Source organism: Saccopteryx bilineata, chromosome 4 (genome assembly GCF_036850765.1).
Source record: "Saccopteryx bilineata isolate mSacBil1 chromosome 4, mSacBil1_pri_phased_curated, whole genome shotgun sequence".
Taxonomy (NCBI): domain Eukaryota; kingdom Metazoa; phylum Chordata; class Mammalia; order Chiroptera; family Emballonuridae; genus Saccopteryx; species Saccopteryx bilineata.
This window is the reverse complement of record NC_089493.1, coordinates 178,746,673-178,761,521: the sequence shown is the minus strand read 5'-3', so window position 1 is coordinate 178,761,521 and position 14,849 is coordinate 178,746,673. Positions and strand designations below refer to the sequence as shown.

General features: G+C 50.9%; 2 protein-coding genes across 4 annotated transcripts in view; one reads left to right on the top strand and one right to left on the bottom strand.

Annotated features, from left to right (window-relative positions):
• The window catches only part of FAXDC2 (fatty acid hydroxylase domain containing 2), a 30,022-nt gene extending 24,288 nt beyond the window's left edge, over positions 1-5,734 (top strand). The window contains exons 6-9 of the mRNA XM_066273096.1: positions 1,985-2,190; positions 2,661-2,766; positions 3,180-3,346; positions 3,786-5,734. Of these exons, the coding sequence (XP_066129193.1) occupies positions 1,985-2,190; positions 2,661-2,766; positions 3,180-3,346; positions 3,786-3,939 (633 nt within the window). The 3' untranslated portion in view covers positions 3,940-5,734. The remainder of the gene's footprint in view (positions 1-1,984; positions 2,191-2,660; positions 2,767-3,179; positions 3,347-3,785) is intronic.
• A 3,541-nt stretch (positions 5,735-9,275) lies between these two features.
• Positions 9,276-14,849, bottom strand: part of LARP1 (La ribonucleoprotein 1, translational regulator) — a 92,603-nt gene continuing 87,029 nt past the window's right edge. For all 3 annotated transcript variants that reach the window (XM_066273094.1, XM_066273093.1, XM_066273095.1), the window contains 3 exons: positions 12,506-12,615; positions 12,206-12,333; positions 9,276-10,280 (listed from right to left, as the gene is read on the bottom strand). In XM_066273094.1, coding sequence (XP_066129191.1) covers positions 10,071-10,280; positions 12,206-12,333; positions 12,506-12,615 — 448 coding nt within the window. In that variant the 3' untranslated portion in view covers positions 9,276-10,070. The remainder of the gene's footprint in view (positions 10,281-12,205; positions 12,334-12,505; positions 12,616-14,849) is intronic.

Here is a 14,849-nt window from a genome sequence, read left to right as displayed (position 1 = left end):
TCCCCCAACCTGCTGGGAGGATGGCCTTGCTTCCTCTTCACTAGGGCGAGTGGAGCAGGCAGAGGAGACTCGTGCAGCAGGCTTCCCCGGCCTCGCACTGCACGCCCTGCCTTCCCACCTGCTACAACAGGTGAGCTCCCCGTGCTCCTCCTCCGGCCACCCCACCCTCTGTGCACCACAGCCCAACACTTCTTCTTTTTTTTTTTTTTTTTGTATTTTTCTGAAGTGAGAAGTGGGGAGGCAGAGAGACAGACTCCCGCATGTGCCCGACCAGGATCCACCTGGTGTGCCCACCAGGGGGCGATGCTCTGCCCATCTGGGGCGTTGTTTCATTGTGGCTGGAGCCATTCTAGCACCTGAGGTGGAGGCCATGGAGCCATCCTCAGTGCCTGGGCCAACTTTGCTCCAATGGAGCCTTGGCTGCGGGAGGGGAAGAGAGAGACAGAGAGGAAGGAGAGGGGGAAGGGTAGAGAAGCAGATGGGCACTTCTCCGGTGTGCCCTGACTTGAAATCGAACCTGGGACTTCCACACGCCGGACTGACGGTCTACCACTGAGCCAACCGGCCAGGGCCTCCAGCGCCTCTTGCTTAACCCCAGGGAATTGTTCCAGTGATTCCCCCTTCTCTTCCAGTGTGTCTTTTTTCCTTTTCTCTCCGAGGTTATTTCTCTCTGGATTATTATCAACATGCTATAATTTTTTCCATCTTGAAATTTCACCTTAAATTCTTCAGCCTGCATCTCTTAAAAAGTAATCATAGCCTGACCAGGCGGTGGCACAGTGGATAGAGTGTCAGACTGGGATGCGGAAGACCCAGGTTCGAGACCCCGAGGTCGCCAGCTTGAGCGCAGGCTCATCTGGTTTGAGCAAAAATTCACCAACTTAGACCCAAGGTCGCTAGTTACTCGGTCTGCTGAAGGCCCATGGTCAAGGCACATATGAGAAAGCAATCAATGAACAACTAAGGTGTCGCAGTGCGCAACAAAAAACTAATGATTGATGCTTCTCATCTCTCTGTTCCTGTGTGTCTGTCCCTGCCTATCCCCCTCTCTGACTCTCTCTCTGTCTCTGTAAAAAAAAAAAAAAAAAAAAAAAATCATAAAGCCGTTAGCTTTTGATAATCTAGTACCTGGAAAAGCTGGAGGAAGAAGAAGCCCTAAAGTCTGAGGACCACCATGAACTCAAGTCTCCCTTTGGGGCAGAAACCCTTCCACTTGCAGAGAAAGAACTCAGGGAGAAATCCCTTTGACCAATCCTAAACCAGTTCATCACACCCTGTGGTTACGGAGCGATCCCCGGACCCCCAGTGCTCTGATGAAGGGAATGGTCAGGGGGTTACTGATTTGGGGGGTATGCTGGCTGCAGTATGGGCATTTGGGGGGCCAGCTCTCCACAGTGATCCTGGAGAGAATGCTGGGAAGGCCCCCATTGTGACAGCCTGACTGTGAAAACCAGAAGACCAGGTCACAGGAAGTTAGCCAGGAGGCCGGATAGGCAGCTATCTGGCTCACCTCCTGCACTCTGGGCCCAGTCCAGTGAGGCTGGACCACATGAAGAGGCAGATGGCCTTGATCACTGCCTCTGATCATGGTCATGTTTCTCTGGATGAGGAGGGGCTAAGCGGCTAAAGAAAGATGTCAACCTGAGAGTTGACAGCCTTCTCCAAGCATCCTGGAGGCTCCCCAGGGGCTTGGCTGCAAAAATGCAAAGGACAGTGGTGATAGTTGCAGAACCAGGGACAAGGCAGGATCAGGCAGAGACTGAAAGCTGCTGGGAGAGGAGTTCCCCGAGGCAGAGGCATTACCAGATGGTTCCACCGCAGGGCTGGGCAGCAGTCAGGGGCTGCTGGCTATGGCCAGACATCACTCTTAGCATCCACCTCTGAATGAGGGCTTCCTGTGAGCAGGTCACAGTGGAGCCTCGTTTCTGGAAGGACAAGACCTACTTCTCACGCTCTCATCCATCTCCCTCCTTCCCTCGGGCAGGTGGATCCTGTGAAGCTACGCCGCTCTATCCGCACCGTTCTGTTCAACCAGTTCCTGATCTCCTTCCCCATGATGGTCCTATTCTACCCCATCCTCAAGTTGTGGAGGGACCCCTGCCGCCGAGAGCTGCCCACCTTCCACTGGTTCCTGCTGGAGTTGGCGGTCTTCACGCTGATCGAGGAGGTCATGTTCTACTACTCACACCGGTGAGCGGGGCCACGGCCCAGAGCAGCTGGCTCCCCGCTCCCGCGGCGCACGAGGACACTGAGGCCTCAGGGTGGTAGGCCGACACCATCCGGCCCTGACAGCCTCCCACGGGATGGTTAACAGGGAGACGACTCTGTCCCACAGCTGACACTTGAGACAACTGAGAGGCCAGAAAAGAAAAAGCCTTCTCAGTTCCCTTGTGCTGCAGGGCTTCTCCCAGTCATTTCCTCAGTGCGACTTCCCTGGGCATCAGCCCCATTTTACAGCTAATACAGCTGAGGAGGAGAGAAGCAAAGCAACCCACCCCTAAATCATACAGCATAAGAGATGGGGCTAGACCTCAAAGGCAGGTCTCTGTGTTTCCAACCTTGTTCCATAGATGTAACCCCGGTTCCTACCTTTGGTTTCTTGTGGTCTGGTGGGGAAGGGAGGGAGACTGGCAGGTCATTCACTAGTAACCATTTCCCAGGCTTCTTCACCACCCGTCACTCTACAAGAAAATCCACAAGAAACACCATGAGTGGACAGCTCCCATTGGCGTGATCTCTCTCTATGCCCACCCCATCGAGCACGTGGTGAGTGGAGCCCTGCTCTCCCCAGAGGCAAAGGGCACCTCCTCTAACATCTCCTGCAGAGAATCAGACCACACTGACCCTTCCTTATTCCCATTGAATAGCTACCACTTATTGTTGACAGCATATGCCAGGCTACACTAGATGCCCAACATAAGTTATCTCATTTAATCTTCCCAAGAACGCTTTTAATCCTTTTACCAATGAGGAAGCTGAGGCTTAAACCATTATTAATAACTTGTCCCAAGTTACAAAGTTGAACGATTCCAGCAAATCGAGGTCCTGAAATGATCGGCTTCATCAGACTTGAGTCAAGGAAGTCCTTCCTCCTGTTACCACCCTGAGGCAAAGGGGACACCCAGCTGGGTCTCCTCCATCTTCTCGGAGCCCATCTTCCAAAAGCCCTCCCTTTTCAGGTCTCCAATATGCTGCCAGCGATGGTGGGTCCCATAGTAATGGGCTCCCACTTGTCCTCCATTATCATGTGGTCTTCCTTGGCCCTCATCGTCACTACCATCTCCCACTGTGGCTACCACCTACCCTTCCTGCCTTCACCGGAGTTCCATGACTATCACCATCTCAAGTAAGGCCCCCCTTCCCATTATGGGGCCCTGGGCAGTGACCCCCACCTGGACTTCTGCTAGCAGACACTGGTGTCTCAGCTTAAGTGTGGGTGCTCGTGCAGGGAGAGGTCCAAAGGTGGGCAAAGCAATGACCATACTGGATCCCAGACCACTTTGCTCTTTTCCTTCTTTCTGACACTGGATCTTCCTGCCAGTGGGGTTTTCACCTTTATTAAGGTCCTGGATGCTTTGCGTATCTAGTATCAGCTTTGGGCACTGTCAGAACAATGTATATATGCAGAACTCTGTGCAACATCTCCCCCCCACCCCGTTATTCTGTTGCAGGTGGTCAGTGTGGTGGGGATAGGTGGGAGTGGGAGGGCTTAGAAATGAGTGAGGCTGGCACACATGAATTGGAGACCCGCACAAAGGCCTCCAGAACCCTCCTCTCTCCTGCAGGTTCAACCAGTGCTACGGGGTGCTGGGCGTGCTGGACCACCTCCATGGGACAGACACTGTGTTTAGGCAGACCAAGGCCTACGAGAGACACATCCTCCTGTTGGGCTTTACCCCACTCTCCGAGAGCATCCCAGACCCCCCAAAGATGGAGTGAGAGTGGGCCTTACTGCCATCCTTGCTGTCCCCCCTGGAGCAGAATGCTAAGGTGGCCTGAGGCCCCCTGATCGCAACTAAGGACTTGCTTCTTCAGCTACGCACTCTAATGACAGCACCATGAGGGCAGGGCAAGTGCGGCTTCCAGGACATGCAGGGCCAAGGGTGGAGTCAAGGCGCCCATGACTCACCCTGTTGTCCCTCAAGGGAACCAGGAGTTAGCTGAAGGAAGAGGAAATAAACAGCCCTCCAGGATGGCAAGTTCCCAAGGTCCTCTGCTGTAAAAGGGAAGAGGGACCCCAAGTGACTCCTTGTGTAGGCAAGACGTAGAGTGACAGGTGGCAGCCACAGTGGAAGCTGCATGGCTCCAGAGAGCTCCTGCTGCCGGCGTGGGAGAATGATGGAAGCGCTTTACCCCCATTCTTGTCCCCAAACTTCTCATATTCTAGTCAGGCCAGGGCTGGGACACCCTGGCAACAGTTGTAGGGGTCATGTCCCCTTTGCCCCTCCCAAACAGAGTCAGTGACAGAGGTCCCATTTTATTTCTGATCCACTGCCAACATCACTCTGAAAAGAAAAATACCAGTCACAGAAGCACTCCCTGGATTACACCCAATACCAGAGGTGCAAACCAAATGCGAATACTTCCATTCCAGCCGTACATGGGAACTCAAGGCCACACCCTGTAAACACGCTCAATGGGGGCCCTGTTAATCCACATCTGGAAGGATCCAAGTTGCTGACACATAGCTGAGGCCCCTAAGTAGCCTCTGAAACATGGAGAGTTTACAACCCTCTTCCTCCAGTGAGAAGAGACCATGGCTGAACAAAGGGCAACATCCTTATCCCCCTCCCCAAATGATTAACCAGTTATTTCAACACCATTTATTCAGGATTTTAGCAGTGATGCCTTTCCAAATGAAAGCTTACCAGGAACCTTACCTAAAACAAAACCACAGAGCTACCTGGGTTGAAGCAACCCCACCCTGGCTTTCCCTCAGCACTCACCAACATTGCCAGGAACCCTGTGGCCTCCAAGAACAATCTGGAGACTGCTCTGATTTAAAAAGCCACCATCACCAGTTTCTAAATTCTTATATATACTTGGACCTATTCCAGAATGCTCAGTTCTTGTACATCAAGATAACTACCCACTGTAGCTGTATATCACATCTTAATGTCGGATGTGGTCACCTCCAGGCAGACCCATCAGAAAGGACTTCCTTCCGTCAGCCCTAGGACCCCAGAGAACCTGCCCAATAGGCCAACGGGGCGCTTACCAAGCAGTCCTTTCTGGCCTTGCAAAGCCCCATCCACCTCCCTCTGGTCTTGGTGCACCCGGCCCCTCCCTACCACGACCTGTACCCTTAGCTCGAAGTACAGCTTCTGTTGCATCCGTGCTCGAAGTTACCACAGCCGCTGGCCTGCACTCACAACCCGTTCCTACAAACTAATTGGCACAATAGCCCACCTTCAGTATACTTAAGGGAGGGATATGAGGAGCAGAGAGAAAGAGGAAGAATGGAAACGTTTTTCCCCTGTAAGGCCTCGAGATTTTGCAGTTACAGCAGAGCACCTGGGGGACAAGAGGCTGTCTACCTCTCATCCCCTTTGGCAGGCGAGTGGCTGGGCCCTGGCAGGAGGCCCCGCCTAATCTTCTTCTGCATCAAACAGGACACCTGGAGGTTGGTAAACAAAGGAGGCTCTAGAAAAGGCTGAGGTCTCAGATTCGCAGCAAAAAATGTGAATGTGTAAGGAGGAAGTATGGAAAATAAACCAGTCTCCTTTTAACTCTATGCGCTACTGCAGTTTTTTCACTCCACTACATGACTCGTTCTGACAACTCAGGATCATATGGCTTCTGGGAGCTATGGCGATGCAAATCAAAACAATCACAACCGGGCCTGTATCACACGCATTCCTAACAGGTTGTGGAAGTGTGGCTGAATTAACTGCCTTCCTGTCCAAATCGGTCCATAGAAGCCTTGGCCATGATCTCCTACCCTCTTTGGCCTAGGGAGGCCATTGGAAGTAGTCAAGTACCTGCCCACCTGCCAGACGATGGAATTCTCTGAAAACCAGGCATAGGAGACAATTGTCAGATGAGTGAGTAAACAAGGCCACACCTCATTTTTAGTTTTTTAATTATACATCTAGGCGAGACTGGCATTCAGAATGTTGCTACTGCCAGTGACTGATCTCATGGGTTGAAAAGCCACCAACAGCCCAAAAGCCAGTCATGATGGAGGTTTGGGGGGGGGGGGGTTGGGAGGGTGCTCCTCCCAGGCATCATCCTTGGGGCTCATGAGGCCAGTGTGGAGCTTTATACACCCCAGCAGGTCAGTCTGTTCCATGATGGGCTATGCCAGCCGTCCTGTGAGGATTCAGCCACCTCCATTCTGGCTGTACCTTCCCACAACGGCAGGCCGCAGCCAGTGCAGGGAACCCTGGCGTTCTAGCAGGGCTGGTGTCTGCTCTATGACCCTGGCTCGCAGTCCCCCACATCTTACTTAAGACACAGGGTGAAAATTAATTCCAGACTGGCAGAAACTCCCATGGCCACACCAGCAGCCCTGGAGGCAAGGGCCCCCGCCTGAGGCTGACCAGAGGCTGCAGTGGTCCACGTGCAGGGCTGGCTCACCCTTCGCCAGCATCCATCCTTCACAACAGATGCTCCCCAGACAGCAGACCAGCCAGTATTGTGCCTTTTCAAGTTTTTATTTTTATACATTTTTTTTGTATTAAAAAGAAAAGCATAATTACCACAAATTACAAAGGACTAAAGCAGACTAGAATAATGAATGAATCACTTCAGCCTGGAAAGCAGATACTCTCAATAATATTAATGTTATAATACAAGCTCATTCAAGTATTTTACATTTTTTTGTCCTTTTAAATGTGATATCCTAGCACATGGTAAAGATAATGTACTATGAGCGTCAGGTGGAACCTTCTCCGCAAAGACAAGTTTTCCTCTCCAGTGAGAAACGGGCTGTAAGGTCCCCTCTTCTGCCTCTGCCATCACACGGCTGAAGAGGAGGGTGGGGCTGGGTGGCCCAGGGACCGCGCACAGGATCCTCTCGGTCCCACTCAGGAGGGCACCAGATGACCCAGTCCCCTCTGCCCAGGCTTTTGGCAAAAAACCACCCCAACCCTCCCTAACCAGTAAGCTTCCTTGCCTCTCCTCCCTGCTTCCAGGGCCTTCTGAGCAGCTTCCTTTCCTAAAAATCAGTCACCAAGAAAGGGGGGAAAAAAGAGCTACAGTTGAACAAAACAAAACATAACAACTTTGACAAGGGCTCAGCACCTGGACCCAAGCTGCAGGGGTGCAGGCTGCGGCAGGGCCGGCGGCCCTCACTACGGTAGTGTCTGTTCCCAGGTACAGGACAGGGAAGAGCCTGCTTGCTCCCCAGCAGGGCTGAGGACATAGACCTTTTGGTGTCTGACGCCCAAAGGTTGTGTTGGCGTGGGCCAATCCTGGGAGGGTAGAGGATGAACAGAAGGGTTGGGCAGGCTGTTGCTTTGTGTCTCAGATCTTGGATCCCCATGAGAGGATGGTGGGTGTGAAGTGGCAAGCCCTGATGGCCCCTGCCACTCTGGGCATGCTTGTCACAGATACATCGGTCCTAAATTCAAGTGTCTTCAGAAAGTGAAGATGTAAACTACTCTTTGCAACATCAACTCCTAACGTGTTACAAAAAAAAAAAAAAAAAAAGTCTTTCTCCCCATCCTCAGCCTATGTTGAGATGAAGTCCTCACCTCTCACCTCAAAGGGCTTCCTCTTTCTGGGGGGTCTGGGGGAGGATCCGGGAGAAGATGGCAGCCCCCTGGCCTGGGAATAACGAGATCAGAACAGCTTCTCCCCACACCCAAGGTTCCCTTGTGCCCCCAAACCCAGCAGAGGACAGACACTGAGGTTTCTGTGGTGCCGGATACAGTACAGGGCTGAGCAACCCGATGGAGAGGGAATAAAGCAAAGGAGGCGGGGTGCAGGGGCCCAGGGTCTGGTACAAGGTGGGCAGGCACCAGACTGGGCAGGGAAAGGCCTCAGACCCCAATGTCAGAGCAGAGGTCAGACACTCACCTGGGCTTTTGAGACAACTGGGTCACAGGGACTGAGATGGGCTCTCCAACATACTAACCACTGGGAGGGCAGAGCTGAGGCAGGGGCAGGCCAAACGCAATGAGGCGCCTAAGACGGAGGCAAGCCCTTGCCAGCCTGGGACACCACCTCCTACTCCCAACCTTTGGGCCAAACAGAGGGAGCAGTTGAAAAAGAGGCCCAAGTGTCAGCGATTGAGCTGTTCACTCATGAACTTTTTAGTGCCACCTGGTCCCCACTGAGGGTGAACGCATTATCATGCCCACCCCCAACACACAGCCCACTCTGTGGGGGTCAGTCCTTCATGACCCGCCCCAGCTTCAAACACCAGTGGATGCCAGACTTGCACTGCCATTCACAGTCCAGCCCCAGCAGTCAGAGGCTGGAGAAGTCAGGTATACTCTATGTCCACATATACCTTCCTGCCGTGGGGCTTCTCCGACTGGCAGGGTTCTCCCCAGCCCCTGGCTCCTCCCCACCCCCCGTTCCCAGGCAAGGGCAACCAGACGGTGGGCAGAGATGGCTTGCAGAGACAGATGCATGATGGGGAGACCCCACCAGGCCCAAGGGAGGAGAATGGCATTTTTCTCCACCTTTTATGAGACCAAGCTTGAGGTCTCTAAGAGATCTCGGGACAACACAAGAAACACTCCTGAGCCTCAGCTGCCAGGGGTCCACCTCTCCCCCAAGGCGAGGAGACAGTCAAGCCGAGGGAAGTGCGTCCCAGATCCAGGCTAACGCTCTTCACCAACAGTCTGAAGCAAACTTGGCCTTGGGGTTCCAAGGGGAAGATGAAGGGTGTCACAGCAGGACGGGGCCTGGGGTGGGACAACAGCAAGCAGAGTGAGGACATGACAGTGGCAGCAGTGCAGACACGGGACGTCAGCGTCAAACGATGCAACAGCAGGGATATTTGGGGCGCGGTTCTGTCCAAGCCACCCCGACTCTCTTGCCTCCAGGGCGGGAGGCACTGTACATGCAACTCAGTCCAGAGGAAGACTCTGAGCCAGCCCAGCCCAGGCACATCCAGAGAGGGCGAGAGCTCCGAGGTGACTCCACCGAGGAAAACAGGCCTTCGGGTATTTCCCATTCTCGCTCCACAATAAGGCAACTTTTAAAAAAATATTATTTCCAAGAACAAAACAAAACAAAAAGAATTCCAAGGGTAGGAGAGAAACATCACTTTCTGTGGATTAGGTGGGGGTTTTGATATTTTTTTTGTCTTTTATCATTGGTTTTGTCTTTTTTTTTTTTTTCCTTCTTCTTCTTCCCCCAGGATGGAAAGGTCAGAGAAAAATAAAATAAGTCATCTTTCAACAGTCTTTTCTGGTATGAGCAGCGTCTCTGGGCTGGGGAGTAAGGGGCATGGGGGAGGGAAGTGGGGAGAGCCGAGACGTTCCCCCACCTCCACTTTTAGATCCTTTGGTTTCCTTCTCCCAGGAGACGGCGGAAGGGCACGGTGGGGACAGCAGGGAGAACACGGTGACGGCGAGTCCCAGATGACAAAGGGGCCGGTGCTTGTGGGGCCCAGGGCTGCTGCCAGAGCCTTCCATGGGACAGTGCTGGGCAGTGGGGCCCACAGGGCCTTCTTGTGGGCTGCATAGTTGGCTTGAGAGAGAGCAGGAGGCTGTGGGGTGGGGGCCAGGGTTGTGACCTATCAGCCATGGGCAGGGCTACAGAGTGATTTTGGTAATCCAAATGAACTATCAATAATTTAAAACTTGATATATATATGTATACATATATATATATATATATATATAAAATCTCCCCCCTTTCCCTCCCCCCTTAGAAGAAGCTAAGATGTGAAGAAGAGTCATGGAGAGAGGAGGGAAGGGGACATGTGGAGGCTCCTGCCCAGGGGGTACTTCTGATAGCCCAAGTGGTGTACACATTGCTACTCAGCACGAAGGCCCATCCTAGTAACTCTAGGCCTGTCCCCTCTCTGTCCCCTCTCCTGGGACTGGGTGCCCCCATGGACCCTTGCCCACCCCTCTGTACCCCCCCAAACTCCCAGGGCTGAAGGGCTTTCACTTCCCCAAAGTCTGTGTGTCTGAGTGCTGGCTTGTCCATTTGGCATCTTCCCGGATGGGCTGGCCGGCAGGTGGTGTGGGGGGTTGGCTGTTCACAGGAGCCGGCCTGCTGGAAGACTGGGAGGGGCACCGCTTCCTGCCCTCACTGCTGCTACCTCCTGCTGCTACTGCATGTCGCTTGTGGTTGCCCTCTTCACCCATGGGGGGCTGTAACAGAGAAAGGAGTCACAGGTGATTACGGGGCACTACCCACGCTCCCCTTCTTGCCAGGGCTATCTAGGCAACACCTACTTCCCACCTCCAAATGTTATGTAGATAATGAATAGGTTTAAACCAAAAAACAAATCACCGGTTTCACTGAGCATGTCTCCCTGCTAGGAAACCAAGCACCCTAATGCACTTACACCACCCTCGGATGCAGACGTGATCATTGATATTGCAGATGAAGAAACTGAAGCACACAAAAATAACTTGCCCAGGGGCCCACAGATGGTCACTGGTGAAGACAAAATATGGACTGGGCCATGTACCGCTAAAGCCAGGCTTTTACCCACAGGAGTTTCTGTTTCCATTAGGAGATGGGACCACTGCTCAGGAGATGATATGCAGACTGTCGCATGCAACAGGACAAGATGTCTCAGCTCAGAAGGCCGAGAGGCTCCCAGAGGCTGCCTCGTCCCCCAAGGCCCTAAGCCGGACACTGAGCTAGGAGTCAGGCCATGACTCAGTCTGGCTGCAACACTACCAAAGGTCACGTACTTAGATTTCCTTCCCTTTCTGGGCCCAAAGCAGAGTTCAGCCTGTTCCACTCTAACCAGTCCTCCTGTTACTAGGATTCTCACATGTCCCCCCTCCAACCTCAAAGGAGGGAGTACTTACGGGTGACAAAACCCTCCTCATCTTTATATTGGGAGACCGAGGCAGTGCGGCCACTGTCTTACTGGGTGGCCATGGCTTCAGTTTACCTGTCAGCCCAGGGGTGGTAACAGTAAACCCTGCGTACTTCACTGCACGGAGGTTACATGAGGACAATATAAAATTTCTAGCACACAGTAAACAATCAATGGCAGTTTTTTAAATGATATAAATTATTATTATTTTTACACATATAAGTTGTCATTTTGCTAAAAGGTTTCAAGGGAGTAACTGGCATATCCCCACTACATTATAAACTCTTTGAAGGAAACCGTGTCTTTTACTCACTGCTGGAGGCCCTAATGTCCCTCGCACAGACACATCCAATTACTTCAACTGCCACTTTTACTTGCAAAACCCAGTAGCAATAGCCCCAACCCACCACTGGATGTCACTGTTGAGGTACTACTACTCCAAGAATACGGGGAGCAGGAGTGAATGTGGAGAAAAACTGAACATAATTTATAAACTTCCAGGGTTAGAACTGGCCTCTTTCAGAAGAGCAGAAACATTGTACCTTGGGTACCCATCCTGTTCAACTTAAGTAACAAGCAGGGTTGTGAGAAAAGACAGAAAGAGCATTATGAGGGTTTAGCCACTTCTATCATGGGAAGGGGAGGGAGGAATAACCCTATATCCCTTCCAATAAATCCTCACTGTCCACTTCTCACCCTCTATGTTACAGAGAAACCAGACCCGAACTGGGGTGGGCAGTGTCCCTGGGCTAGTGGCACGGCTGGGACCAGAACCCAGGTTTTCTGATCTCTGGTCCACTTTTCTTTTCTTTTTTTTTTTTAATTTTTTTTAAAATTTATTCATTTTTAGAGAGGAGAGAAAGAGACAGAGGAGAGAGAGAAGAGAGAGAGACAGAGAGAAGGGGAGAGGAGCTGGAAGCATCAACTCCCATATGTGCCTTGACCAGGCAAACCCGGGGTTTCAAACCGGTGACTTCAGCATTTCCAGGTCGACGTTTTATCCACTGCGCCACCACAGGTCAGGCTCTTTTCTTTTTATTAAAAAGCATTCTTTACCGATCTTAGGGTGAGAGGAAGAAGTGAGGAACAGAAACATCTATCTGTTCTTGTATGGACTCTAACCGGGGAACGAACCCACAACCCCTGCATATCAGGACAATGCTCCAACCAACCGAGCCATCTGGCCGGGGCTAGTTCCGTTTTCTTTACAGGACAACCGGGGTGATAACGGGTTTTACTCACATCCACTCGGAAGTCTTCGAGACGTCGAAATTTGCCGAGGTATTCTTGAAGTTTGGGGTCAATGTCCAAATTTTTGGCTTTGGAATATTTCAAAAAGGCCCAGAATTTCTCCAGCCCATAGAGTTGGCCTACAGAGAAGGAGGAGAGAGAGGTAGAGAGAGGCTGGGCTCGTGAGACGTTAAGAATGAAGGGGCTCAGAGGAGAGGGACGTGTGACGTGACTGACAGACCCAGGTCAAACTGGGGAGTGAGGGGAAGAAGCCTAGGCCAGGGCCCACAGAGCTCCAACTCTGGCTCTCACCAGCTTCATAGTCCTTCACGGTTTCCTCCTGAAAATCTTTGAATATGTCCAGCCGGAACTTCTTTTCCAGGCCGTAACTGTAGTATCGAAAAAGGCACTCCAAACCATATCTGTAGGAGAACACAAGTCAGTGAAACCAGGACTCAGTTTCTTTCATCTTAACAAAGGAAAGTGAACCCACGTATTCTAGATGAACTGTGAAAGAATTTACATACAATAGATTTTCGAATCCCCCCCCAATTTTATTTATTTATATAATTTTAGAGGTGAAAGGGGAGAAGGAAAGAGAGGGAGAGAGAAAAATAAACATCGAGCTGTTCCTATATATGCCCTGAGAGAGATGAAACCAGAACATTTGCACATCTGAATGATGTTCTAACTAACCGAGCTATCCAGCCAGGGCAAAATGGTAAATTCCTTAAGAGGACTAATATGGCTCCAACATTTAATCTTTACAGTCTGCCAGGGGTCAACAAACTCTGACCAAACAAATAGCAGCCCCTAACCATACCATTTGTTAATTCCAATTCATCTGTGAAATGCCACTAGCTGTACCTGACAGGTGGTGGCTAAGTGTACAGAGCACTGACCTGGGACACTGAAGTTACAGGTTCAAAACCTCAAGGTTGCTGACTTGAACAAGGTGTAACTGGCTTAGTTTGCGCCAACCCTCCCCCAACATCAAAGCACATATAAGAAACAATCAATGGGCCCTGGTGGGTTGGCTCAGTGGTAGAGCGTCGGCCTGGTGTGCAGGAGTCCCGGGTTCGATTCCTGGCCAGGGCACACAGGAGAAGCGTCCATTTGCTTCCCTCCCCCTCCCCCTCTCCTTCCTCTCTGTCTCTCTCTTCCCCTCCCGCAGCCAAGGCTCCATTGGAGCAAAGTTGGCCCGGGCACTGAGGATGGCTCCATGGCCTCTGCCTCAGGTGCTAGAATGGCTCTGGTTGCAACAGAGCGACGCCCCAGATGGGCAGAATATCGCCCCCTGGTGGGCATGCCGGGTGGATCCCGGTCGGGCGCATGCAGGAGTCTGTCTGACTGCCTCCCCATTTCCAACTTAGAAAAATACAAAAATAAATAAATAAATAAAATAAAAGAAGCAATCAATGAACAACTAAAGAGACAGAACTACGAGCTGATGCTTCTCATCTCCCTTCCTGTCTCTCTCTCTCTCAAAAAAAGAAATGTCATTATTGTTTTCTGCTCTATGAGCAGAGTTGAGTAGTTGCAGCTGAGATCACAAAGCATAAAACACTTCTTTCTTATCCCTTTACAAAAGCAGCTTGCCAATCCCTATGATAAAATGTGGCATAGCCACTGACCATGCCAATTAATAGTCTGTTCATTTATCTGACTTAGAAATTTCACTCAAGGAACACAACAGGAAAATGGCCAAAAACGCAGATTTAGATTTTACAAATGTACCAAAACTATTCATAGCAGTATTCTTCAATAAAAGCTAAATGTCTCAGAGAAGAAGTTAAGGAAAACATGGTGGCCCTGGCCAGATAGCTCAGTTGGTTAGACCAGGGGTCGGGAACCTTTTTGGCTGAGAGAGCCGTGAACGCCACAATTTTAAAATGTAATTTCGTGAGAGCCATACAACAACCTGTGTACGTTATGCATTATCCAATAAAAATTTGGTGTTGTCCTGGAGGACAGCTGTGATTGGCTCCAGCCACCCGCAACCATGCACATGAGCGGTAGGAAATAAATGGATTGTAATACATGCGAATGTTTTATATTTTTAACATTATTTTTTTATTAAAGATTTATCTGCAAGCCAGATGCAGCCATCAAAAGAGCCACATCTGGCTCGCAAGCCATAGGTTCCCGACCCCTGGGTAAAACCATCTTCCCGAACAGGTTCTCGGCAATTCAACCCCAGTCAGAGTTCCTGTCTCTATCTCTTTCTATCTCCTTTCCTCTCTCTTTAAAAAGTAATTTTAAAAAGAACGATAAATCTGTTTAATGAAATAACATAAGCCATTAAGAATTAAAACGCAGCCTGACCAGGTGGTGGCGCAGTGGATAGAGCGTCGGACTGGGATGCTGAGGACCCAGGTTCGAGACCCCGAGGTCGCCAGCTTGAACCCAAGGTCACTGGCTCCAGCAAGGGGTTACTCGGTCTGCTGAAGGCCCGCGGTCAAGGCACATAAGAGAAAACAATCAATGAACAACTAAGGTGTTGCAACACGCAACGAAAAACTAATGATTGATGCTTCTCATCTCTCCGTTCCTGTCTGTCCCTATTTATCCTTCTCTCTGACTCACTGTCTCTGTAAAAAAAAAAAAAAATAATAATAATAAAAAAAAGAATTAAAATGTAAATATTCACTGATGA